The 27,443-nt window shown below is 40.0% G+C and overlaps 2 protein-coding genes and 1 pseudogene across 6 annotated transcripts in view; all 3 read left to right on the top strand.

Moving 5' to 3' along the window:
- F8 (coagulation factor VIII) overlaps positions 1 to 3,971 on the top strand; it is a 222,926-nt gene extending 218,955 nt beyond the window's left edge. For all 5 annotated transcript variants that reach the window (XM_054471985.1, XM_054471986.1, XM_054471987.1 and 2 more), the window contains one exon: positions 1,923 to 3,971. In XM_054471985.1, the coding sequence (XP_054327960.1) occupies positions 1,923 to 2,078 (156 nt within the window). In that variant the 3' untranslated portion in view covers positions 2,079 to 3,971. The remainder of the gene's footprint in view (positions 1 to 1,922) is intronic.
- A 4,941-nt stretch (positions 3,972 to 8,912) lies between these two features.
- Positions 8,913 to 16,143, top strand: SMIM9 (small integral membrane protein 9). The gene is made up of 3 exons (XM_054471080.1): positions 8,913 to 9,054; positions 10,112 to 10,241; positions 16,116 to 16,143. The coding sequence occupies exons 1-3, from the start codon at positions 8,913 to 8,915 to the stop codon at positions 16,141 to 16,143; spliced, it is 300 nt and encodes a 99-aa protein (XP_054327055.1).
- A 6,422-nt stretch (positions 16,144 to 22,565) lies between these two features.
- Positions 22,566 to 23,121, top strand: LOC129024857 (non-histone chromosomal protein HMG-14-like; annotated as a pseudogene).
- Positions 23,122 to 27,443: the final 4,322 nt, after the last annotated feature.

The following is a 27,443-nucleotide window of genomic DNA, read 5'->3' as shown; positions in this document are numbered from 1 at the left end:
AATAATGAGGAAGACCTTTCTAAAGAGGTAGCTCAGCACTTTGGGAGGCCGAGGCGGGCGGATCATGAGGTCAGGAGATCGAGACCATCCTGGCTAACACAGTGAAACCCCATCGCTACTAAAAATACAAAAAATCAGCCAGGCATGGTGGCAGGTGCCTGTAGTCCCAGCTACTTGGGTGGCTGAGGCAGGAGAATGGCGTGAACCCGGGAGGCAGAGCTTGCAGTGAGCCAAGATGGTGCCACTGCACTCCAGCCTGGGTGACAGAGCGAGACTCCATCTCAAAAAAAAAACAAAAAAAAATTGAGGCAGAATTTTGCTATGTTGCCTAGGCTTGTCTCAAACTCCTGGGCTCAAGAAATCCTCCTGCCTCAGCCTGCTGAGTAGCTGGGACTACAGGGGCATGCCACTATGCTTAGTTTAAGAGGTAGTATTTAAACTGAGACCCGAAGGGTAAAAAACATGGATAAAAGAAGAAACAGAAGGGGTAAGAGCCTTCCAAGCAGAGGGAATCACATATACAAAGGCTCTCATGTTAAATAAAACAAGAGTTGACATTGTTGAGAAACTAAAAGATTAGCTTATCTGCGATGCGGTAAAACAGGAGGAATGCAGTGGGAGAACAGATCAGAGACTTGGGCAGGGGCTATATTAGGCAGAACTTGGAGACCAGAGTAAGGGGGCCAAGGTGGGAACAGACCAATTAAATTGGCATCTCTTGGGCGGGTGGGGTGGGGGGCGGGGTGCTAGCCCATGCATCATTTTTTAAAAGCTCCAAAGGCGATTCCAATAAGCAGCCAGGGTTGGGAACCTAGGGGGAAAATGTAGCTAGATTAATGAAGATGGCCCAAACTTCTTTTGTTCTGATAGCTAAACTCTCTGTAGGATCACAGTGTTACGTCACAGTGCATTTGCCAGGAAAAGTCCCTTCCCATTTGGAATCCGAAGTAAAACTGACGCCACACTTGAAGATGCCAGGATTGTTAGAGGAAAATGTCACCCAATAGTCCCAGGAAGCAGGAGCCCTATTGTTGCTGTTTAACCACTTCTCTCCCATTTTGGTGGCAAGTTGCCTCCTTTTACACAAACTGCCTCAGGAGATCCTAAGGATATCATGGTGTCTGTCTGTCCTTGCAAGAGCATGCATTATGGTAGGACATTGCCTTCATTCTGTTCCTTTTTCTCCAAGACTCTTGCTTATTCTCACCATTTGGCTGGACTTTCTTCTGTATTTTTACCTCAGAATCCGCACAAAACCCACAGGGTTTTAGAGTTGCCTTGAATTACACGTTTTGAACATTCAGATCTTCATTTTCCGAAACATCCACCCAGTTATAGGTGGCCTTTGCTCCAAAGTCCTGGAGTAGCAAGATGCCTTGAGTCTCAGACTCTTCCCACTTCTTTCTATCTTCTGCATCCCCTCCTGCCAAGGTTGCCCAGCCACACTAAATTGCATGCCTTGCTGTGTTGCATTTGTTATCATTCTGAAGTTGTCACCAACACGTGCAAAACCAGTTTATCTAACTAATAACGATAGCTACCATTTTCTGAGCTTTTGCCATGTACTCCTCTTGCCACAGAAAATGCATTGACGAGGGAGTCTGCTGGCCAAAGCCTGACTTTCATCTCCAGATGGTCCAACACAGGTGCTGTGTGTGACCCAGGACAAAGCACTTAATGTCACTGAGGGTTGGGAAGTGGGTGAGAACATTCTAGATATAAGGCCTAGCTAGAGTGAAGGCCTCCAAAGCAGGGTGCTCTTAATTCTAGATGTCCCAGATGCGTGGGACAGAGTCATCTAGTCATCTTCCAGGGTTTAATCCTGGACTACTGGAAACAACTAGAAGTGAGAAAAGCATCTGTGCTTTGCAGTGACCATTGTCCTGTCAGACAACCAATAAATGCTATCTTTCCTCTTTCAGGTTTTTCAGGGAAATCAAGACTCCTTCACACCTATGGTGAACTCTCTAGACCCACCGTTACTGACTCGCTACCTTCGAATTCACCCCCAGAGTTGGGTGCACCAGATTGCCCTGAGGATAGAGGTTCTGGGCTGCGAGGCACAGGAGCTCTACTGAGGGTGGCCACTGCAGCACCTGCCACTGCCGTCACTCCTCCCTCAGCTCCAGGGCAGTGTCCCTCCCTGGCTTGCCTTCTACCTTTGTGCTGACCTTCGGTTTACTTCCTGCCCCACATTGTCCACGGCACCATTATTTTGCTATGTATTTAAACTATACAGTCCTAGCAGACACTGCCTTGAAGCCTCCTGAATTAACTATCATTAATCCTGCATTTCTTTGGTGGGGGGCCAGGAGGGTGCATCCAATTTAACTTAACTCTTATCTATTTTCTGCAGCTGCTCCCAGATTACTCCTTCCTTCCAATGTAACTAGGCAAAAAGAAGTGAGGAGAAACCCGCATGAAAGCATTCTTCCCTGAAAAGTTAGGCCTCTCAGAGTCACCACTTCCTCTGTTGTAGAAAAACTATGTGATGAAAGTTTGAAAAAGATATTTATGATGTAAGCATTTCAGGTTAAGCCTCATACATTTAAAATAAAACTTTCAGTTGTTTATTATCCTTGTCAAGCATGGAACAAAACATGTTTCAGGATCAGATCAATACAATCTTGAAGTCAAATGGGAAATCATTTGGACAATCTGCAAAATGGAGATAATACAATAACTACTACATTAAAGTCTGTTTCTGCTTCCTTACACATAGATATAATTATGTTATTTAGTCATTATGAGGGGCACATTCTTATCTCCAAAACTAGCATTCTTAAACTGAGAATTATAGATGGGGTTCAAGAATCCCTAAGTCCCCTGAAATTATATAAGGCATTCTGTATAAATGCAAATGTGAATTTTTCTGACGAGTGTCCATAGATGTAATCTCAGAAAGATGTAGATATAAAGCCATTTGGTCTTAATTCTGACCAATAAAAAAATAAGGAGGATGCAATTGTTGAAAGCTTTGAAATAAAATAACAATGTCTTCTTGAAATTTGTGATGGCCAAGAAAGAAAATGATTATGATATTAGGCTTCTAAAGGACATACATTTAATATTTCTGTGGAAATATGAGGAAAATCCATGGTTATCTGAGATAGGAGATACAAACTTTGTAATTCTAATAATGCACTCAGTTTACTCTCTCCCTCTACTAATTTCCTGCTAAAAATAACACAACAAAAATGTAACAGGGGAAATTTTATACCATGACTGAAAACTAGAGTCCTACTTACATAATTGAAATATCAAGGAGGTCAGAAGAAAATTGGACTGGTGAAAACAGAAAAAACACTCCAGTCTGCCATATCACCACACAATAAGGATCCCCCATCTTGCCCTCCACCCCCATAAGATTGTGAAGGGTTTACTGCTCCTTCCATCTGCCTGACCCCTTCACTATGACTACACAGAATCTCCTGATAGTAAAGGGGGCTGGAGGCAAGGATAAGTTATAGAGCAGTTGGAGGAAGCATCCAAAGATTGCAACCCAGGGCAATTTGAAAACAGGAGATCCTAATATGAAAGAAAAATGGATCCCAATCTGAGAAAAGGCAAAAGAATGGCTACTTTTTTCTATGCTGGAGTATTTTCTAATAATCCTGCTTGACCCTTATCTGACCTCTTTGGAAACTATAACATAGCTGTCACAGTATAGTCACAATCCACAAATGATGAAGGTGCAAATGGTTTATAGCCCTTTGAAGTTCTTAAAGTTTAGAGGCTAACTTACAGAAATGAATAAGTTGTTTTGTTTTATAGCCCGGTAGAGGAGTTAACCCCAAAGGTGATATGGTTTTATTTCCTGTTATGTTTAACTTGATAATCTTGTTTTGGCATTCTTTTCCCATTGACTATATATATCTCTATTTCTCAAATGTTCATGGAACTAGCTCTTTTATTTTCCTGCTGGTTTCTTCAGTAATGAGTTAAATAAAACATTGACACATACAAACAAATGCCTTTGAGAATTGTGTTTTTACGCTGGAAATAAAAATGTGAACATTGATTTTTAAAACAAATAGGGGCACTGAATAGCAAGATGGACACTCTAGAAAACCAAATTAGTGAGTTAGAAAACCAGATTAAATTGAACTCAGAGTAAAAATGATATAATTCATGAGAGGCTGAATAAAATAAATCAGAAATGGAGGCTCAATCCAGGAGAACAGCTTATATGGAGAGAGAGAGACTGAGAGAGAAATGGGAGTTTTTGTTCAATGGGCATAAAGTTTCACCTATGCTGCTGGGCACAGTGGCTCATGCCTGTAATCCCAGCACTTTGGGAGGCCAAGGCGGGCGGATCACCTGAGGTCAGGAGTTCAAGACCAGGCTAGCCAACATGGCAAAATCCCGTCTCTAATAAAAATATAAAAATTAGTTGGGCATGGTGGCACATGCCTGTAGTCCCAGCTACTTGGGAGGTTGAGGCACAAGAATCACTTGAACCCAGGAGGTGGGTGGAGGTTGCAGTGAGCCGAGATCATGCCATTGCATTCCATCAGCCTGGGCAACAGAGTGAGACTCCATCTCAAAAAAAAAAAAAAGTTTCAGTTATGCAAGATGAATTAAGTTCTACAGATCTAATGTACAACATTGTGCATATAGCTAACGATACCATACTGGGCACTTAAAAATTTGTTAAGAGAGCAGATACCATGTTGTGTTCTTACTACAGTTTTACAACAATGCAAAAATGCATTGTAAACACTACGTGCAAATAGGATAGCAAAGAATGTATACAATGCCCATGAGCATAACATTCTAGTGGACCCACAATGCATCAGAGTTCAGTGAGACTCAAAGGGAGAAGAATGTTGACAAAGTCAGTGGGGAGGAGAAAATGAGTGTGATGAAATAGGCGGTCTCATTAAACTTCCCTTACAAAACACAAGATCAAAGATAAAATTATTAAGAATTTCAAGACAGTGACATCAGAGCAAACAAAACATAGGGCCCCTCAGGGTGTGGGGCCCTGTGGACCTGCATAGATCAAACTCCCATGAAGCCAATCCTGAGTCCCAGGCAAGCTGGGATTTTTGGTCATCCTAGCAATAGTCCTGTGAGTGCACCATCTTGGAAGTAGATCCTCCAGTACAGTCAAGCTTTCAGATGACTGCAGTCCCAGCAGGTACGTGACTCCAATCTCATCAGAGACCCAAGCCACAACCACTCAGCTAAGCCACTCCAAAACTAACCTACAGAAACTATAAGGTAATAAATGTTTTCTTCACAGTTGCTAAGTTGGAGGTAATTTTTCATTCAGCTAAAGTTAACTTATATGACAGCCATATTCTTTTTACAATGGAAAAGTCAGACAGGCACACAATGCTCATTTTCAGCTTATTCACATTGTCACTATTTTGTGGGGTTACCTGGTGGGCACAGGACAGTGACCAAGTTTGCAGGTCCTCCGGCTCCTGCTGGATCTTTTAGCTTCTCCAAGTCCTAGAAAAGTTGTGTGTTTAGCTCTTTCAGAAAACACATGACCTTCTCATGCATGTTACTCCACCATCGAAGTTAGAAGCTTGGAGATAATATGAGACTGATGCAGGTTTTAGTCCATTTCATGGGCTCTTCTCCTTTCAGGCTTCCAGTGTATACTTGCTTTCTCCACTTCGCCTCACCTTTCCTTCCACAGAAAGGTCAGGGTATGGAGCTCATATGAGGGTTTAGAGGAATTTGGCTCAAGGGCCAGGGCCAGTTCCTTTCAGTGTTTTGGGTCACAACCTAGATACCTTTATCAGCGCCTGGGAATGTTCAAGGTCCCAATTTTCATTCAATGATCAAGCCACTCCATGATTTTCTAGCATGACACAGCAAGAAACTGGGGGAGACTGGAGGACTCTACAAAAACTTTCATTTTATGTATTTCCTGGTAGCTCTGTTTTCTGATAGGACCCTAACTGAGATACCATTTTTGCTAGTTCTTCTATGGATAAGTAGTATTTTTTTAATTTTTTTAATATTTTATTTTTTGTAGAGACAGTATCCTGCTATGTTGCCTAGACTTGATTTGCATTTTTTTTTTTTTTACCTTAAGTTCTGGGATACATGTGCAGAACATGCAGGTTTGTTACATAGGTATACATGTGCCATGGTGGTTGGGTGCACCCATCAACCCATCATCTAGGTTTTAAGCCCCTCATGTCACCCAGGCTGGAGTGCAGTGGCATGATCATAGCTCACTGCAGCCTCAATCTCCCAGGCTCAAGCCAGGCTACTGCCTCAGCCTCCCGAGTAGCTGGGACTACAGGCATGAACCACCACACCCAGCTAATTTTTAAATTTTTTGTAGAGACAGGATCTCGCTATGTTGCTCAGGCTGGTCTCGAACTCCTGGGCTCAAGCTATTCTCCTGCCTCAGCCTCCCAAAGTGCTGGAATGACAGGCGTCAGCCACTGTGCCTAGCCAGAACTATTTCTTTTTAATTAGTTTGTAAGAGTTCTTTGTACGTTAACAATCTTAATTGAATGTCTGTCGTATATGCTGTGAAATTACTTGTCATTAACCTTTTATCTTTTTTAAACAATGTTTTGCTATATGAAAGCTTTACATTTTTATGTTATAAATGTATCAGCATTTTCATTTATGGCTTTGGGTTTATGACATGCTTAGAGTAGCTTTTTCTGCACCAAGATTATAAAAATATCCACACATAGAATTTTCTATCATAAAAGTATGACAGACAATGTCATATTTTGTATATAATTTTATTTTTTGTTTAGTCCTGGATCCATCTAGAATTTCTATTTTGCATAGCATGGCAAAGGGCTCACACCCAACATGATATTAAATAATGTCTTTTTCCCTGATATGAAATGCCACATATATATGTTATTATAAGGCATAGTTAGATACCATGTGGTGAATAAAATATCTTAGAATTATTCAAGCCTAAGAGGATAGAACTACTGCAAGGATGGGTTTTGGTATCAACACAGATGTTTATACATAGACAGAAAATGATGTCTGTGTGCTTAGCTGTCAAATACGGAGACTGGGGGAGGGTTAAATGTAATCAATGATATCATAAGGAGTGGTGGAATTCTATTTGGAACTTCAGAGACCTAAGGAGAAGACTAACCAGCTTCTTCTGAAGACTTCTGCCCTCTAAAGACTAAGGCCTAATTCCACTGGTTCTTTGAATTCCGTGGTCCTAAGTCCATTTTCAGGTAAGTGGTTTCCCACTGGATGTGGGTCTTTTTTAAGCCGTATCAAACAGTAGGTGAGTGTATCAGTTATAAATGTCTTAAGTAATAGGGGGCCCAAATTATAATGGCTCAAATAAGAGTATATTTTTCTCATACCATGCAGTCCAGAAGCAGATACAGGTGTTAGTTTAGTGGCTTGAAATTACCAGAGCAACTTCAGTCAACATTTCTTAAACAATATTCAAGGCAGCATAAAGGGAAAATGGTAGCACCATCTCTTTTATCAAGACAGCAAAAAGCCTTCCCAAAAGCTATCCATCAGATTTCCCTTATGTTTCATTATCCAGAGCTACGTCACATAGCCATGCCTAACTTCAAGGATGGCTGAGAAAGGGAGGATTCAGCTTTTTCAGCTTATCTAGTTGGATGTAGTAAATGAAAAATGGGTGGGAACAATATTTGCCAAAAGTCGCCATTCATTCAAAAAATATTTATTAAGCACCTGGATACCCTATGTGCTAGGTACTGTTCAGCAGTGAACAAAACAGACAAAAATCCCTGCACTCATAGAGCTTACATTATATTCAGGAGATACATATAATAAAGTAAAGTAAAATATATTCTACTAGGTTCTGATGAGGTTCTGGAGAAAAATCAAGCAGGTAAGACAATTAGGAAGTTTGTAGGAGGGTGGTACGATTTTAACGATGGGAACTAAGGAAAATCCTCATTGAGAAGGTGATATCTGAGTACCTGACAGAGGTGAGGAAATAAATTCTGAGAATACCTGGGGGAAAAGCATTCCCTGGAAAGGGAAAAGCAAGTGAAAAAGCCCCAAGGTAGGAACACGCCTAGCCTGTTCAAAATGAAATGAGGCTAAGTTGGAGTGATGATCAAGAGGAGACTCATAGGATATGTGGTCAGCAGTAACTAGGACATAATCTGACCTACAACTTACCAAGATCTCTTTGGCCACTCACTGGAGAAGAGGCTTAAGGGAGGCAAGGATGGAAGCAGAAAGACAGAGATGATGGTGGGTAGCAGTGGAGGTGGTGTGAAGTGGCAGGATTCTGGATACATTTTGTAAGTAAAGGTGACTAGACTTTTCTGATGGATAAAGTGTATGAGAGAAAAAGAAGAGTCATTACTATATATGTAAATCTAAGCAAACATTTACTTTTTAAAGCAATATAAAAGTTTGTTACTTGAATATATAAAATATATCATGGAGTTACAAATATATAGATATATATAGAAATTTCTTATATTTGGTATCTAAAGTAGTCAAATTCATAGAAACAAAAATGAGGGGCTGTTTAGAGTTTCAGTTTTCCAAGTTGAAAAAGTTCTAGAGATCTGTTGCACAACAATGTGAATGTACGTTTTTCGGCCTGAACAGGTGAAAGAGTTTCTACTAATTGAGTTGGGGAAGATTGAAAAGGTATCAGGTGTAGGAGGGAATGTCAGGTATCTGACCTGATAGAGCATAGTCAGGTTTTGCTTTGTTTTCTTGGAGGGGATACATTTTGCTTTGGAAACTGACCATTTTCAGGAGTCACCTGTGTAAGTCAGTCAATTATCCTTATGTTCGTGATGGTGAGAAGATTTTTGGAATATGAACTAAACCATCATTGTCTAACTTTTCAGACAAAGTTTCTGTGGAAAGACCTACGGACAAAAACATCTCTCCTTGGCAGAGTGAGCTAGGATTACCAGCTCTTCAGCCACAGCTGAAGGTGGGAGTCCATGGAACCCCAGAAGCTGCTGATAATTGGATTTCTGCTATGCTCTCTAACTTGCCTCTTGTTGGAGACAGTAGCTTCCTCTCCTTCGCCTTTGTCTGCCTTGGGAATACAAGAAAAAACAGGATCGAAACCACGCTCAGGGGGTGTGTTTGCTGTTAGGATGAATGTTCCTTTCTTCATAGGACTTAAGATTCATGTTTCAGGTCAGGTAAAATGAATTTCATGTTTAAAAAGAATGTTCATAGGAAAGCAAACTATTCTGGTTTGGTTCAATTTAGTTCAACAAGCATTAACCTACCTACTACGTATCAAGCCCTTTTCTGAACTGCATGGATTAGGAGTTGAACAGCCTCTGTTATGAAGGAGCTCACAGATAGGCAGACAAAGCCATAGACGCCAACCTTCCATGGAGTATGATCAATGCTCCCAGGGGACAAGGGGATAATTTAAATTGTTTTGGGGGAGGGGTCAGGAAAGACTTGACAAAGGAGGTGAAATTGAAAATAAACCTGATGGTCCACTGATCCACAATCTAGGTTCCAACATGCACACACATAATATTCAAGTGTCTTGCTGGTTAGTGGTGAATCCTCTCAACTCCATGCTGCAGACACTTTCATTTTCCCCTACTTCTTTCTTTAGGGTCAAAGCACTGTACCTTCCTCCCCCAGTTGCTAATGAAAAGACCCAACATCCCCAGCCTTACAATGATCAGCAAACTCCCCCTAGAGGTCCTTCTTCCAGTTGCCCTGGCCCCTTTCTCCTCTGCTCTTAGGGCTGGTGGCCTTCTCCTTTCTCTTCCTGGGATACTCCCTCTCCTCAGCCTCCTGCAGGACTCCCAGATATACTCTGGGCAACAACACTTTAGTAAAGACTTTCTTGTTGTCAATTCATGCTTCTCTTTCAAAAAGTATCCAATATACTCAAAACAACCCTTAAGATATCTGAAACAACAATTATTGTTCCTATTTGACTTACAAGGAGGCAAAAATTATATCCATCTCGGGATACTTTAAAAACAAAGTGTTTGCCCTTTGAACATCTTACAGGCAGCACAGCAAAGTAGTTTAGAATATGGGCTCTGGACAACTGTAAGAACATGATATCTGCGACAACTATTTGAACTCGAATTTGGATTCAAACGCCAGCCCTATCATTTACTTGACCTCTCCTCAATGAATGGCTATGCTCTTTCTGCAGGTAATCACAGGTCCTGGCTGAACAACTTCAGGGATTACTTATGGCAACTTATCAAGAGTGCCTTACCTCCAGCAGCCATTGTTGCTTTTCTTCTCACCTCAGCACTAATGGGGATCCTCTGCTGCTTCACGTAAGCTTCTGTGGGAAGAAGAGACAGGGAGGAGAGAGGGAACGTGAAGGGGGGTGGGAACAGAAACAGGTTGCTCACCAGCCTGCATATCTGTAATTAAGGGGAAGTTTTAAGAAATTCAATTCTGGGAGGAAAACTGTGAAAGGTCATGCAACCCCCTTTTAAAATGTCTACTTTCTCTTTTACTTCCTCCAACTTGCTCCATTTGTTACCAATGACTGACAGGTCACATTTAATGACCAGTGTTTACAACTGGTCATTTCTTTTATCAACTTTATTAACTCCTAATTTTTCTTCCCTGTGGCTCAGGAACTGTACATAGAAAATATATAATTAGCTGGGCTCTCAATTTCCTGAAAATTTACCATAATATTTATCTACATAAATCATATGAAGCCAAAAGAATCCTGAGGAAAACAAAATAGTTGAGCTAAATTTTGTTAATTCAGTCAGTATTTACCAACAAATGACTACTTGCTTGTCTCTGTGCTTGTTGCTAGAAAGACAGAGAAAGAAGACAATTAAAAATTACAAATTGGTAGGTCATTGCTATTGTGGGAGACAGAGTCCAAGTGGGGAGACCTATGAAAGTGATCAACAAAGGTATTAAAGAGATGAGGTCAGGAAATAGTTGGCCAGTTTGCGAGAGGAACTAAAAGGGAATAGAGAATAGAAATGGGGGGTCCTGCAGAGCTCAAAAATCTAATAAAAGTGGCTGAGGATAAAGATCAGATTAAGGGTATGGCATCACTTATGGCTCCTGTAACCTCAAAATGATCACAGGATCAAGAACTGTGTCTAGGAAGCAACCTTGGATGTGGTTACTGGCACATGGAACTGATTGGAGGCAAATAGATTAGAAGTCAGCTAAGCTTTTGAGAGAAGCTTATTGCCAGAGAAACCATGAGCCAGAACTAAATGAGCCATCAGTTGTAAACAATAGTTAGGCCTCCAACCTTCCATGAAAAAGAAGGACACCAGCTTTGAAGGTCCCAACATTTGCTTCAGATGCAGCCATAGAGAATAATGGATCAGTAGAGCCTCCCAGAGAATGGACAATGGGCCACAGAGTCACCCTTTGAAAGCAGGATTTGGGCCTAATCCATGCCTACCCACCAGGACTCCAGGATTGCCACAGAGCAGTGACTGCTGTGTGTCTCTCATTCTTCCTATTTCCAAATGGGAATGTTTATGGTGCTTATCCTCTTCCTGTTCCATCATTATGCTGGGGTGTGGAGATCAGGAGCAGACAACTCGTTTTAGTTCATAGGTCGCTTAACCAAGCAGAGCCACCTCCAGACTTGAGAGAACTAAGCATCACCCAGATACTCTGGACTTTGAGCTGGACACAGTGATGAGTGTGATTTAGTACTGAGGAAAGGGTTTGCCACAAGTCAGGTATTCCGAAACTAGACAGGGAGACCGGAATTTGGCATTCAGAGTATTACTAATGATCAACGCCTGTGGAAGATCGGGAGTGGAAGGGAAAAATCAAACTGTCTTGCAAGCCCAACAAAGACTCAGTCGGCCCCATCAGGGTTGTCCCACATGGCTGAAATGGCTGGACCTCTCTAACCCCACCTCAGTCATTCACTGGATGTGGGCTGCCCCCAGAAAGTACATGGAAGCTCTCTGCCGCTGAGGCAGACCCTGAATGAGCTAACAGGTAGAGGCTTTCTGCTGACAACACTCTCAGCAGCTAGGGAAATAAGGCCTTTCTCAAGCGGAAATATGGGTGGAATATTTCCATATGCATGACAGGGTGGCTGTGTTCCAAGTATGAAAGGAAAAGTGAAACAGATACTGGGTGATCAGAAAGACAGACTGTAACAGAGACTGGCTATATGTTCAGCAATCCTGTTCCTTCTTCTCCAAGCACAGAGTAACATTATATTCTCAACCTTCCTTCCAATTAGGCTGGGACCACAGTACTGAGATTTGGCCAGTTAAATACGAGCAAAAGGAATGTATGACATTTCCAGGCCTAGCCATAAAATGTCTTGCACATGTGTCCATGCTGCCTCTCTCTTTCACATATGCATGGCTTCAACTGAAGGACTCTAAGATGGTGAAGCCACATGATGGAAGGAGCTGGGATCCCTGAATCACCTCGTGGAGGAGAACTTAACTTACATCAGAATGAGGCATGAGTGAAGGATCAATTTTATTGTGTTAAGCTACTAAGATCTCAGGATTGTTTGTTATAGCAGCTGAATATCCCTGACTAGTATACCTAGCAACCAACCAAGGAAGCTGGAACTCAAATCAACATATGTCTGGTTCCACATCTTTGAAGTCATTGTTACTCAAACTGTGGTCGACAGGTCAGCTGCATCAAAAGCATCTGAAGTATTGGTTAACCATGCATATTCAGAGGGACTTCTGTGAAGATGAAGCAGGCAATATGCCAAGAAAAAGAATTCCTTCTTTGAAGTAGATGGCTTAACCTGAAGAGAAAAGCCAATAAGCCCTTGCTGGGAACAAGCAAGCTAACTAGTGAAAGAAACATTTCTGGACCCAATTGGGCACCAAGTAGAAGCCTAACAGATAAATTTGAATGAATAAGCATATAGGCAAGCCATATTTTTAAGAAGCAGTCTTTTGAGGCAAGAAGGTAAAGTCTGAAACTTCTTTATGCTCAGACCTACATCTGCTGCTCTCACTTGACTGGAAAGAAGTAAAGGCTGCAAGAGCTCACACATACCTCAGCATCATGAAGAGAATTTGTTAGTCCAAAGTGTAGCACTGGACTTGTGCACATCTCCTGTAAATAACTGGTCCAGTAAGAGTTTACCTCATTCAACAGGAAACAGCACCAGATCTATACAGAGTTACTGTATGGAAAACACAAGAAACGTATAAGCAAGAAATGGCAGATGAGGAATACTCACTAGAAAAATATCTCAGGGCAGATAAAAACCATGTACTAACATATTGCCATAAATTCAAAACATTTGATACAAAATATAAAATAATAGCTAAGGTTGGGCATGGTGGCACATGCCTGTAATCCCAGCACTTTCAGAGGCTGAGGCAGGAGGATTGCTTAAGGCCAGGAGTTTGAGACCAGCCTGGGAACATAGCGAGACCTCATCTCAATAATAATAACAATAATAATAATAATAATAATAATAATAATAATAATAATAAATGCTATATGCAGAAATACAACAGGGCAGATAAGGTATACCAAAACAAAAGAAGAAGATGAAAATTAGTTGGAAAATCCCAAGAAAAATGTAAAAGACAAAAAGTAAAACTATCACCAAAATGAGGAAGCATGAAGAAAAAGAGACATTGGTGCAAAATATAAAAGAAAATATGGAAAACAGGATTACATAGGCAAGCAGTATTAAGGAAACAGTTTGGTGAAAGTAAGATTAGAGAAGAAATGGTAGATGCAGGAGGCACAGAATGATTTCTTTGATGAAGAGAACCAAAATAATCCAACAGAAGAAAAAGTTATAATTTTTTATTTTTCTTTTTTCTTTTTTTTTTATTGGTACTATACTTTAAGTTTTAGGGTACATGTGCACAACGTGCAGGTTTGTTACATATGTATACATGTGCCATGTTGGTGTGCTGTACGCATTAACCGTCATTTAGCATTAGGTATATCTCCTAATGCTATCCCTCCCCCTTCCCCCCACCCCACAACAGTCCCCAGAGTGTGATGTTCCCCTTCCTGTGTCCATGTGTTCTCATTGTTCAAGTCCCACCTATGAGCAAGAACATGCAGTGTTTGGCTTTTTGTCCTTGCGATAGTTTGCTGAGAATGATAGTTTCCACCTTCATCCATGTCCCTACAAAGGACATGAACTCATCATTTTTTATGGCTGCATAGTATTCCATGGTGTATATGTGCCACATTTTCTTGATCCAGTCTATCATTGTTGGACATTTGGGTTGGTTCCAAGTCTTTGCTATTGTGAATTGTGCCGCAATAAACATACGTGTGCATGTGTCTTTATAGCAGCATGATTTATAATCCTTTGGGTATATACCCAGTAATGGGATGGCTGGGTCAAATGGTATTTCTAGTTCTAGATCCCTGAGGAATCGCCACACCGATTTCCACAAGGGTTGAACTAGTTTACAGTCCCACCAACAGTGTAAAAGTGTTCCTATTTCTCCACATCCTCTCCAGCACCTGTTGTTTCCTGACTTTTTTTTTTTTTTTTTTTTTGAGGTGAAGTCTCAGTATGTCACCCAGGCTGGAGTGCAGTGGCACCATCTCAGCTCACTGCAACCTCTGCCTCCCAGGTTGAATCGATTCTCCTGCCTCAGCCTCCTGAGTAGCTGGGATTACAGGCACGTGTCACCACGCCCAGCCGGCAAATTTTTGTATTTTTTGTAGAGACAGGGTTTCACCATGTTGGTCAGGCTGGTCTTGAACTCCTGATCTCGTGATCCACCCGCCTCGGCCTCTCAAAGTGCTGGGATTACAGGCGTGAGTCACTGCGCCAGGCCAAGTTATAATTTTTTAAGTGTTGCAGAAATTAAAGAAGACTGGAGTCTGTGGTCATAAAGGACACATCAAGTTCCAGGAAAAATTGGGACTTGGTACTGGGCACATAGTAGACTCTCAGTAATACTTGTTGATTTTTAATTAAGACATTTCACAGTGAGGATTGCACACAGTGAGGATTGCAAACAGCCTCTCTGTGCCTCATTCTTCCTCCTCTGTACTCACCTGTGTATACCAATAGCTGCAGCTGTAACGAAGGCTTAAGCTAGCTGCTTATTACCTGAGGCACATGGAAGCTTGGCTAATCTCTCAGCATTCCAGAAGCAGAGGTGGCAATCGGGAGGACTGACAGGCTCTAACAAGTCCATAAAGATATGTGTACAAGGAATTTTTAGTATGGTTTACGATAGTGAAGAAATGAAAACTTAAATGTCCATCAGTCTGGGCTAGCTAAAGAAAGCATTGCACATTCATACAATGAGTACTAAGGATAATTACATGGAAACATATTCATGAAATATCATTGAGTGGAAAAAGCAGATTATAACAGAAGATATATAGTTTAGTCTAATTTCTTATTAAAAACTAATTGTATAGGGGGAAAGCCTCTAAGAACCTAACCGAAGTATTAGACATTGGTTATCTCCTTGTGGTAGTGAATAGGTTGTTTTATTATTATTGGTGGTGGTGTTAACTTTTGTTTTTCCTGTCTAATTGCACTTTCTGATCTTTCTTTTTTTTCTTTTCTTTTTTTTTTTTTTTTTTTTTGAGACAGAGTCTCGCTCTGTCGCCCAGGCTGGAGTGCAGTGGCGCGATCTCGGCTCACTGCAAGCTCCGCCTCCCGGGTTCATGCCATTCTCCTGCCTCAGCCTCCCGAGTAGCTGGGACCACAGGCGCCCACCACGACCACGCCTGGCTAATTTTTTGTATTTTTAGTAGAGACGGGGTTTCACCGTGTTAGCCAGGATGGTCTTGATCTCCTGACCTCGTGATCCACCCGCCTCGGCCTCCCGAAGTGCTGGGATTACAGGCGTGAGCCACCGCGTCCGGCACTATAACTAACTTTAAAAAAAAAATTGATGGACTGTTTCTGATTCAATCCAGAATTCAAACCACTTTCTGATCTTTCTACAATGAGCTGTATTGTTTGATCAGTTCATTTTTAAAAAGATACTTTAAAAACGAAAGAAGAAAAACTACCTAACCATACTTATACCACTACCTCCAAGCCCCACTGTACTGGAAACACATTCTTATTCTGCTTTTTCATCAAAGTATTTTGTTTGTATGGAATTATTTGGTTCATATTAAGTGAAAAGCTGGTGTAAAATCCAATCTTTGAAAAGGTGATATAATTACATAGCAACTCAGTGCAGAGCATTCACCATTTTATCTTCCTTTCCCAGCATTCTTGTAGTTGATCCAGTCCAGTGAAGAACTAGAAGATTCAATAGGGCAAGTGTGGTCTCTCCGGTTGGACTCCAAAAGAGTGGGGCATTTGCTATCCGCTTAAAATGAGGAAGTATCTATCAGTTAAAATTAAATTGTCTTCCAACTTGAATTATCTTTGCCTTCATTTTCTCCTTCAAAAGTTGCAATTTTAAAATGTGAATATCCTTATTACTGTTTTGGTTATAATAGTAATACATATTTATTGCAAAAAAATTTGAGAAATACAGAGAAAAGAATAAGTTTCCATAATTCTAGCAACCAGACATAAATATCATTAACATCTTGATGTACCTCCCTTCAATTTTTTTCTATATATGTATTACAAATTTTCCAAAGTCTGTTCTGTGAAACAATAGTTCTGTTTTAATAAAAGTCACAAAACTGTGAGGGCCCTGTGGTCAGTTATGTTTGGGAAATGCTGGATTAAACAAATTTAAACCTATTTTTCTTTGCTCAAGGACTTCTAAGAACTTTTAACAGGCTAATACTAATCTCCACAAGGGAGTATAATATATAGCATTTCCCAAACTAATTTAAACATGAGCTTTTTTTTTTAATGTAGTGGACATGACATAAGTCATTTAACGACCTCTCCATATAATAATTATTTAAGGTGTTTCTATTTATTCACTATTATAAATGTAATACAGGTAATATTATTAAAAATTATTGTCTGGGTGCGGTGGCTCATGCCTGTAATCCCAACACTTTGGGAGGCCGAGGCGGGTGGATCACCTGAGGTCAGGAGTTCGAGACCAGCCTGGCCAACATGGTGAAACTCCATCTCTACTAAAAATGCAAAAATTAGCTGGCCATGGTGGTGCGCCCCTGTGATCCCAGCTACCCAGGAGGCTGAGGTGGGAGACTTGCTTGAATCCGGGAGGCGGAGGCTGCAGTGAGCTGAGATAGTGCCATTGCACTCCAGCCTGGGTGACAGAGCAAGACCCCGTCTCAAAAAATATATATATTAATTTGCTTTTCCTTTTTGCTGTTCTGAGTTTGAAATCATTCATTCAACAGACACTTGTTGATCACCTACTGTGAGCCAGACACTGAACAGGTAACACACAGACGGGGTCTTGCTTTGTCACCCAGGCTGGAGTGCAATGGTGCTATCTAACCCCAGCTCTTGTGGAGTCACCATGCTAATGCGAAGATTCAGATCTTTCAAACAGCCACATGGTGCTGAGGCAAGGGCATCCCTGGTATATTTGAGTGGTAGCAGAGAAACCGGATTAAGCAAGGGGCAGAGTAGATATTGTGAGCCATTGAAAGGATTTAGGCTCTTCCTGGGGGCCATAGTGGGGGCCAACAGAAGGTTTAGATCAGAGGAGGGATGTGAAGGGAGAGCAGACGGGATTTCATTAGGATCTGGATGAGATGAGAGAGAGAGTGAGGCTTCAAGGATGCCTCGGAGGTTTTTGGCCCGAGCAAATGAAAGAATGGGGTTGTCATTTATTGAGCTAGAGAAAACTGCAGGAGGTTAGGAATTTACTACAGAGAAAATGCAAAGAGAAAGAAAAACTGAAGTGAAATTCTAATTGATGCTGAGGTGAGATCCAGTGGGCTGCCACAAGGCCTGTCGTGTGAACTCAGAAAAGACTTGGAGTTTTGTTTAAGTCCAATGTTTCCTTACTGACTGCCTTTCTGGATGATGTGTCCACTGTTGAGAATGGGGTGTTGAAGTCCCTGTGTTGCTGTCAATTTCTCCCTTGTCTTCTGTAAATATTTGCTTTATATATTTAGCTGCTCCAATGTTGGGTGCATACATATATATATTTACAGTTGTTATGTCTTCTTGATGGATTGACCCCATGAAAGGAAAATAAATCGCCCCCAAATGACCAAGCCAAAGGGAAAAGTCAAGCTGGGAAGTGCATTGGGCAAACCTGCCTCCTATTCTATTCCTAAATAAGATAACTACAAAGTTTTTTTTTTAAAGCTACATACCTTCTTCACAATTTGCCCATGAAGAAATTCCTTGTAAACAAAGGACAGGCAGAACTCAAAATCATCCCTCTGTTCACATGAGACAAATGCATATCTGATTGCTTCCTTTGCCCTATTGTTTCACAAAGTCAGACTAAAGCACAAGTGACTCTTCCTGCTCTCACATGTAAATTGTGTATTCAGTGAAAGGCTAATCAGAAACTCAAAAGAATGCAACCATTTTTCTCTTATCTACCTATGACCTGGAAGCCCCCTCCCCACTTCAAGTTGTCCCACCTTTCTGGACCAAACCATTGCATATCTTACATATACTGATTGATGTCTCATGTCTCCCTAAAATGTATAAAACCAAGCCTTGGGCACATGGCATCAGGACCTCCTAAGGCTGTGTCATGGGCATGTCCTTAACCTTGGCAAAATAAACTTTCTAAATTCACTGAGACCTGTCTCAGATATTTGAGGTACACATTTGGTGACCACAAAGAGACTCTGAGTGGAGGTGGCCCTGACCTTTGACAAATCTCCTATCAGTACTTGGTACCAACTTGAGCTATCTTTATGGCTCAAACCAATAGAACAATTTGCTGAGGCCTGGGAGCTCCCCTCCCTCCAGAGAATCCCTCATCTCCCAAAATTTGGTTGAGATCTAAAGTTTATTTTGCTGTACAACTCCTTTTCCGGAGTTTTGCTTGCTTCCAACAAGGAAGGCAAGTTTTCCTGCTTCCATGACAATGAAAGGCAGATAACTGCATTCTGGAATTTGAGCTCACTTCCAACAGGGAAGGTGAGTTTGAGTTTTTTCCTACTTCTGGGATGGTAGAGAGCAGTCTTCAGCCTGAGACCCACTCCTAGGTAAGTAGCTGAATTGGAGTTTTCTCTTGGCTAAAGTTATGATTAACAGTCAGCTGGTCTTAATTTCTCCTTACCATTAGAGGACTCAGTAATCATATTGTTGGGGTTCTTTTGTTGTTTGTTCCAGTCTTTCTCCCATCAGATTTGGCCAATTCTACCTGACTTGGTCAAATTCGAATGAGAATTCCAAATAGTGAGTAACAAGGTATCTCTGAATTGGCTAAAATTCCTCGCAGCTGCAAAAGAGAAAAAAATGACCAAACATGCACTTGGTTTGTGTGTTTGCTCCCTGTCTTAAAAAAATAATTGTTCTTTCGTTTACTTTTCTTCCACCCTATTCCTCCTTCTCCCCTCGCCATCTTTGGTACCAAGAAGAATCTAAAGAAGGCATCTAATGACTCTAACCCTTTAAAGAACTCAGGACAAAGGCACCATTCACTCCTCTGGGGGTGTTCTGTTTTCTTTGTGGAGTTTCAAGAGTCATGGGTAGATTCTTCTTAGGTGTAAAGCTCTGCTCTCCTGTATTGCATTACCTGACCTCTTTGGCTTCCGGGGGTGAAGTGGCTACATTGTCTGGGGTATACACCCTGGGGTTCATTGTCATGCGCCAGGAAAATTTAGGACATGGACACACACAAGTTTAGGAGCAGAGGTTTAATGAGCAGAAGAGAAGAGAAAGAGAAGCAGCTTTCTCTAGAGAAAGGGGTCTCCCGGTGGAAAGGACCAGCAGGTGGTGGATGCGCCAAATTTTAGTCAGGTTTGAGGAGGTGGTGTCTGATTTACATAGGGCTCACAGATTGGTTCGATCAGGTATGACGTTTACATAGTGCGGGGGGAGGGGGGGGAAGCTGGTGGCCCCAGCTGAATATTATTATGCAAATGGCTTTCCAGTTGATTGGAGCCATCTTGCCTCTCTATGTCTGCAGCTGAACTTTACAGGCTGCTCTTTGTTAGAAAATCATTTGGGGCTGCTTTTCATTAAAAAGAAAAGCTTTGCTGAGGATCCCCATACCCTTACTATCTGCCTAAGTGATTTCTTCTTAAGTCCTTTATCAGGGGTACCAGAGATTACCTTGTCCTGTGAGAGGATTTGACCTTGGCATGTGTAATAGCAGACAAGAGCTACAGTTAAAGGTGGCCAAGGACAGTTTACAGAAAGTGGTCTTGGCTGGGCTTTTTTCCTCCTAGGAAGTTGTTTAGGATCTCAATTCTAATTCAGAGGTGCATTTTAAAGAGTCTTCTCCATTGCCTTTCCTCCCCAAATTAATCTCCATTGGCTTGTCTGCATATTTGCATGAGGAACTGCACTGTCACTTTCATAGATAAATGAGAGACTGAGTTTCCTCAACTCCAAAGAGAAAGGGCATTTTGCTCCTCCCAGTCAAAAGGTGCTCCTGGGTGACTGGAGGCCAAGTGGGAGTGTCTGGGGGTTGCCTCCATGTGATGTGAAGTAGCCCTACAGGGAATTGCCAACAAAATTAGTTTTAAAAGCTCATCCAGGGAGCACATATAGGAGCTGCTCACCCCAAACTTTGAGCCCTCCCAGAGGTGCTAGACCTCTGGAGAGAGAAACTGAGACACAAAAGAGGACCGAAACAATTCAGGGGTGATGCATTGTGGAGTCCTGTCCACAACCAGCACACTTTGACCCACCACACTAAACCCTAGGCCACAGCTCAGTTCCTCCTTTTAAGAAAAAAAAAATGTGGGAAACACATCATCTAAGAATAAGGAAAGACAAGGAGAACAACCCCCCTTGGAACCCCATTTGGTTTTATGGCTCCTGTACTTGCAAGTGGCTGTGTAAATGGAAGGGCCAGATTTTCTAATACTCCAGCTGGTTACGCGTTAGGTCTGTTCTTGTGCACATTTTCAACTGACAGGCAAATTACATCAAGGAAAATTCAGAGCCTGAAGGTCGATCTGCAGCTATAAAGCTCCTAAGTTCTCTGTCTCTCTGCTTTCTTTTCTGCCTGCTTTAAGTCTGTTGTTACTTTTCTACTGAGATAAAATCTACTGTTTGCACCTAACCATTTCTTTTTGTTATTGTTTTTGCAAACCAATGAGTTGTTATTAATATCTCGTGGCTAGAGTTCTGAAGTAAATGCTCTAGGATATTTGTTTATATGAGTGTGTATGTGTGTGTGTTTATGTGTATGTAGATGTATTTTGTTATATGTTTTCTGCCACAAGGTACCAAATTTGGCTTAAAGAGTACTCATAAATTAAATAATAAGCCCAAATGCTTTTCAAGCTCACATGACTTAAGTAGAGCTTTTAATAAGCTAGCTTTAAAATTATTGGTAGAGTAATATTACAAATATCTTCAGAAATGTCAGTATACATTTTTGTTTGCATTTATTGATCAAGAGATTTCATACTTATCCCTGCCAAATATTATAAGATGTCAAAATTTGTCATAAAGTTTATTTTATTTTATTTTATTTTATTTTATTTTATTTTTTGAGACGGAGTCTGGCTCTGTCGCCCAGGCTGGAGTGCAGTGGTGCAATCTCGGCTCACTGCAAGTTCCGCCTCCAGGGTTCACGCCATTCTACTGCCTCAGCCTCCCAAGTAGCTGGGACTACAGACGCCCAGCTAATTTTTTTGTACTTTTAGTAGAGACGGGATTTCACCGTGTTAGCCAGGATGGTCTCGATCTCCTGACCTCGTGATCCGCCCATCTCGGCCTCCCAAAATGCTGGGATTACAGGCCTGAGCCACCACGCCCAGCTGTCATAAAGGTTATTAAACAATAAACCCAGCCCAAAACAGAATGATCTTTTCTTGTGTAATCTTTCACAAAAAAGACATTATTATTGGTTTAATGAAAACAGCTAAATCCTGAATTATTTGGTAAAATAACCATGTATTCAATCTTAAGATTCTAACTCAGATAAATGCCTGAAATTCACAAGCTATAAAATGGTTGACAGGAAAATAACTTTGGTGACTGCTGCAGTTTTCATAAATAATCTAGGTAAACTATAAAAATAAAATAATTAGGTAAATGTGATGGGATAAATACTTGTAGATAAACTTGCCATAATTTAGAATCTAAAGTTAAATAATAGGTATTTCATTAAGTGGGTATTTTCTAATTAAAAAATATGTGTTGTAGGAAAACATTTTTTCTAAAAAATGTGTGTGTTCTTGTTAAAGGGTGAATAATTTTTGTCTAATTCAAAGGTTACTTAAAGGTTATGTATAAAACAAGGTAAAAAGAACAGGGAAATAAGAGATATGTAAAGAAAGGTATAGAAATAAAGAAGTATTTTTGGTAAGAAAGCTTAAAAATAATTTTATATGATAAAGAATCTTACATGGTAATTTTTTGTCCCAGAATAAAATGATTGGTTATTTAAGAAAGAGGGAAGGTCAGGACAAACCAGAAAGTCCAAGCATATCATGAATGGTCTGGCCACAGCTCAGTTCCTCCTTTTAAGAAAAAAAAAAATGTGGGATCAAATCTTATATGATCGGTGGGTCTCAGCAGCTCGGGCGGCGGGAGGAGTGGCAGCGGCCGGGCAGCCCAGTTTCGTGAAGGCTGTTGGCGCGCCGCAGCCCGCAGGCACCCGGCACGCACCCTCCCTGCCGCCAGGATGCCCAAGAGGAAGGTCGGCTCCGCTAAAGGGGCCGCCAAGGAAGAGCCCAAGAGGAGCTCGGCGCGGTTGTCAGCTAAACCTCCTGCAAAAGTGGAAGTGAAGCCAAAAAAGGCAGCAGCAAAGGATAAATCTTCAGACAAAAAAGTGCCAACAAAAGGGAAAAGGAGAGCAAAGGGAAAACAGGCCGAAGTGGCTAACCAAGAAACTAAGATTTACCTGCAGAAACCGGGGAAAGGAAAACTGAGGAGAGTCCAGCTTCTGATGAAGCAGGAGAGAAAGAAGCCAAGTCTGATTAATACCATATACCATGTCTTATCAGTGGTCCCTGTCTCCCTTCTTGTACAATCCAGAGGAATATTTTTATCAACTATTTTGTAAATGCAAGTTTTTTAGTAGCTCTAGAAACATTTTTAAGAGGAGGGAATCCCACCTCATCCCATTTTTTAAGTGTAAATGCTTTTTTTTAAGAGGTGAAATCATTTGCTGGTTGTTTATTTTTTGGTACAACCAGAAAATAGTGTGGGATATTGAATTATGGGAGGCTCTGACTGTCTCGGGGGTCAGCTTAACATTCCATAGATGGGGGGTTAGTTTTTATATCCTATAATACAAAGCATATTAAATGGCAATATGGAGTCAGTCCTGCATTTGATGTCTTGAACATTTTAAATTACTTCTATTCCCATGTTGTTTTTTAGTAGAATTGTTTCCTAAAGAAAACCACTCTTTGATCATGGCTCTCCCTGTCAGAATTGTGTGCACTCTGTAACATCTTTGGTTGTGGTAGTCCTGTTTTCCTAACAACTTTGTTACTGTGCTGTGAAAGATTACAAATTTGAATATGTAGTGTACGTGCTATTCAGTTGTGAACTGGTGGGCCATATGTAACAGCGGACCAACATGTGAAGATACTGGTACTTGATAGCCTCTTAAGGAAACTTTGCTTCCAAATTTTAAGCTGGAAAGTCACTGGAATAACTTTAAAAAAGAATTACAATACATGGCTTTTTAGAATTTCGTTACGTATGTTAAGATTTGTGTACAAATTGAGATGTCTGTACTGATCCTCAACCAATAAAATCTCAATTATGAAAATAAAAAAAAACTTATATGATCAAGTTGTCTATAATTAAAGGGAAATCATTTATAATGGTCTTTCTAGAGATTGAGTTTTGATATTTAAAGAAAAAAATACTTATACACTAAAGGATTGATTAGAACAATGATATTTTCTTAAGGTATTTGCTTTACCCTTAATAAAATTATAAGACATTATGATTTTTAATGCAAAGTTCAACTTTTATTGTGTCTCGTTTTTTCAGCTTTCTCTCCGTTAAAAGTCTGAAATAATAACTCTCCTTCGACTCATTTTCAGCTCCTGTACGGTTTTTTATTTTTCCTCCTTTGGTTTCTGTTTGTTGTGATCTGATGCTAAAAATGTTTTATCTTAAAGGTCTAAAGAAAATATTTCCTTCCAACATAATATTCTGTGCTCTTGGCTTTAAATTGTTCTATGGATCTGAAAATTTGCATTTATGATCCAGGAAACATTCTTCCTATGTCTAACTAGTTCAAGTATCTTTTTCATTAGTTTTGACTTGAAGTTATCTAAATGGAACTCCCCATAGGGAACAGCAGTCGCACTGCAGAAGGTCTCTTTTGCCTTTGGGTAACTGGCCTAATAAACAGATTTTACGCTTTATCAAAATAATTTCTATGTCATTATTACTAAGTTTTGATTTGTTTAGGGAAAAAAACTGAGATTAAAACTTTTTTTTTAATTAAGGTTATTACATCCGTGTGACTTTCTATATGTGCTTTTAAAGTTCTTGTGCCAGTAAGTCACAGGGCTTTGATTACTGGGTCTAAAAAGAACCCCAAGTCCTGCTAAATATTAAACACTGACGGCAGTTAAATCCTCATCTTCAAACCCATAGAAGATGCCAATGAAAATAAACTTTGTTCATGAGACACATGGCCAGAAATTAAAACTTCTCAAGGCCCAAGGACTATCGTGGAAGAGGCAAGCACATGAGATTGTAAGGGCTGATTTTGAGAGATAAAGTAAGTTCAGTTTCTCTATAAATTAACCATTAATGTTGAAGGCACACTGATGTAGGACTAGCATATGGGTCCCTATGTCAGATTAACAAGGTTTTCTTGGAGCGTTAAACTACTCCTTAATAAAAGATTATAAAGGTTATAAAAAGGCTATGGAAATTATATCCTATGGTCAGGATGGTTAACATTTTATAGATTGTTTATAAAATTTTGAAAAAAAATTTAATTGGCCTCATGCTGTCTTTATTAGGGCTTATTGTTTGGAAAATTAAGTCTCCTCTCTCAAAGACTAAAGATTTTCACCTTTAAAAAAAAAACTGAGTTATCACTTTGGCTAAATGAAAGACTTAGTTTACAATGACCTGTGATCCTATTTTGTGATATCAAGTGTTTTAAACTTTTTATATTTGACAAACTTTCCAAAATCAAATGTTAACTTCAGTCCTCATTAATTTTTTTATATTAGTTCCCTGAAGTTCAGAAGAGACATATTCAGCTTATTTGATACAATAAAGTCATACAGGAAGTATTGTCAAATATGAAACAGTGTTTAAGCTTCTTTGGATTATGTTTATATAACTGTGTTATTAGTGTATGTTCCAGAATTTTATGAAATTCCTGTGATTCTGATAGGTCTTAGCATATGTTATCAGTAGTAATTATGGTTATTATGTAAAACTGTTGTATGCCACAGAAATAACCAAATTTTCTTGTCAATTGTGTGTTTAACTATGACTATTTTAAGACTTTTGTCATCCACAGTTGTTTTATTTTTATTCTTTTCAAAAGGTGGTTTATAATCAGCATAGGACTCTGACAAGTGCTCTTGATTGCAGGTTTCTGATAACCTTGGAGATTGTGACACTAGAATAGAGGAAAAACTTCCAAGACTCCCATAGAGAGCTGAAATGTTCATGAATATCAAGCAGAACAGGAGTTAACTGCATGGACTAAACTAATAGAAGACTGAAATAAATCCTTTTATGACTTTTTGCCTAAAACATTGCTGATCTTTTGTTTGTTTTTCAGAGCCAAAGAAACTTTTTGAAACTTTTGACAATTAAGTAAAATATATTCCTATAAACAAAATTTGGAGCACATTTCTCTCTACCTGATTTCTCCAAAATTTGGAAAGTAGTTGTGAGTATTCTCAACTTGTGGCAATATTGTTATTTGCCTAAGTACAATAAGAATCTGCTTTCTTTGGTAACAGGACACAACTGGAGACACTGGTTATTTTACCAAGGTTTTGACTGGAATAACATGCTTTCAAATACAGATTCCTTCAAGTAATCAAAGTTGAATTATAGAGCCAATAAAAGCCCCTTGGGAAAACATGCCTCATACCTTGTCTATGCAGGCCCTATACAGGTTCCTGACCTGTGGTAACTAAAAAATGTCACTTTCTGACTGGCCCGGGATCCCCAAGTTTTCTTGGAACCTCGAGGTAAGGAATTCACCCAATTAACATAGGTATTTGCAGACATAGGCTGGGCTTAAGACATTAAATTCAAATCTGAGATTCCTTATGGAATAAAGTTCCAGCAAAGCCAATTTTAAAAAAAGAGGAGCCTATATGGCAAATAATTATTCTTGCTGACTTTATGCAACTACTCCAGCCAAGTATAATAAGACTAAAACTTATTTTGCAAATGAATTTGTCCTGTGATTTGTCTTTAGTGAAAATGGAACTGGAGACAGAAAAATTATGTTTCAAAATAAACTATGGTACACCTGTTATTAGATTCTGGTCTTGCCTAACGTTTTTCAATTTTTATTATTTTCTACAGTTTGGGCTGAATTCTAAAATATTTTCTGACTACAAGTCTCCAAAATAACGTTTTCAATTTTTTATTCTTTCCTTTTTTCCCATTTTTCCTGATTTGAAATTTAAAAATTAAGCTGTGCTTTCTTAAAGCTCTGTAAACTAAAGCTAGACAACTTAAACTTCAGAAGAAAACAACAGCAACCAATTTACATATTACACATAAACCAATTTCATACCTGCCTACTGATGTATGGACTTCAGAGGAATATGGCCTATATTGATTTTCCAGGATTGTTCCTCAATTTTTGTTTGTTTGTTGTTGTTTTTCTCCCTTCCTACCCCTATTTTCCCTTTGTAGGACATGAGACTTCACAGCCTGCTAAAAATGAGCTTTCCTAATAATGTGGGACCTATCTGTCTAGGAATAAACCACCCTAGCCATGAGAGATCAGACAAAACCTGAGACCAGAGACTCATTTTCTTCTAAAATGCTTTCTCTGAAAGATTTTAAAAAGAAAAGGGGAGAATATGAAAGGAAAATAAATCTCCCCAAAATCACTAAGCCAAAGGGAAAAGTCAAGCAGGGAACTGCATTGGGCAAATCTCCCTCCCATTCTATTCCTAAATAAGATAGCTATAAAGATTAATTAATAAATAAATAAATAAGCTACATACCTCCCTCACAATTTGCCCACAAGGAAATTCCTTGTGAAACAAGTGGCAGGCAGGACTCAAAGTCATCCCTCTACTCACACGATACAAATGCATATCTGATTACTTCTTTTGCCCTGCTGTTGCACTGAGCCAGACCAAGGCATAATTGACTATTCCTGTAAATTGTGTATCCAGTGAAAGGCTAATCAGCAACTCAAAAGAATTCAACCATTTGTCTCTTATCTACCCATGACCTGGAAGCTTCCTCCTCTATTTCAGTTGTCCCACCTTACTGGATGAACCCAATGTACATCTTACATATATTGATTGATGTCTCATATCATTTTATCAAGTGTCTAAATATGCATGAATCTGTTTCTAGCCTCTCCCTT

Source organism: Pongo pygmaeus, chromosome X (genome assembly GCF_028885625.2).
Source record: "Pongo pygmaeus isolate AG05252 chromosome X, NHGRI_mPonPyg2-v2.0_pri, whole genome shotgun sequence".
Lineage (NCBI taxonomy): Eukaryota > Metazoa > Chordata > Mammalia > Primates > Hominidae > Pongo > Pongo pygmaeus.
The sequence above is the reverse complement of the archived record's forward strand: the minus strand, read 5'-3'. Positions and strand labels throughout refer to the sequence as shown.

Coding starts and splice junctions, on each gene's coding strand:
- SMIM9 (XM_054471080.1), top strand. CDS start 8,913: ATGGAACCCCAGAAGCTGCTGATAATTGGATTTCTGCTATGCTCTCTA. Junction 9,055..10,111: donor ATCGAAACCACGCTCAGGGG/GTGTGTTTGCTG, acceptor CTCTTTCTGCAG/GTAATCACAGGTCCTGGCTG. Junction 10,242..16,115: donor GGGATCCTCTGCTGCTTCAC/GTAAGCTTCTGT, acceptor TTCCTTTCCCAG/CATTCTTGTAGTTGATCCAG.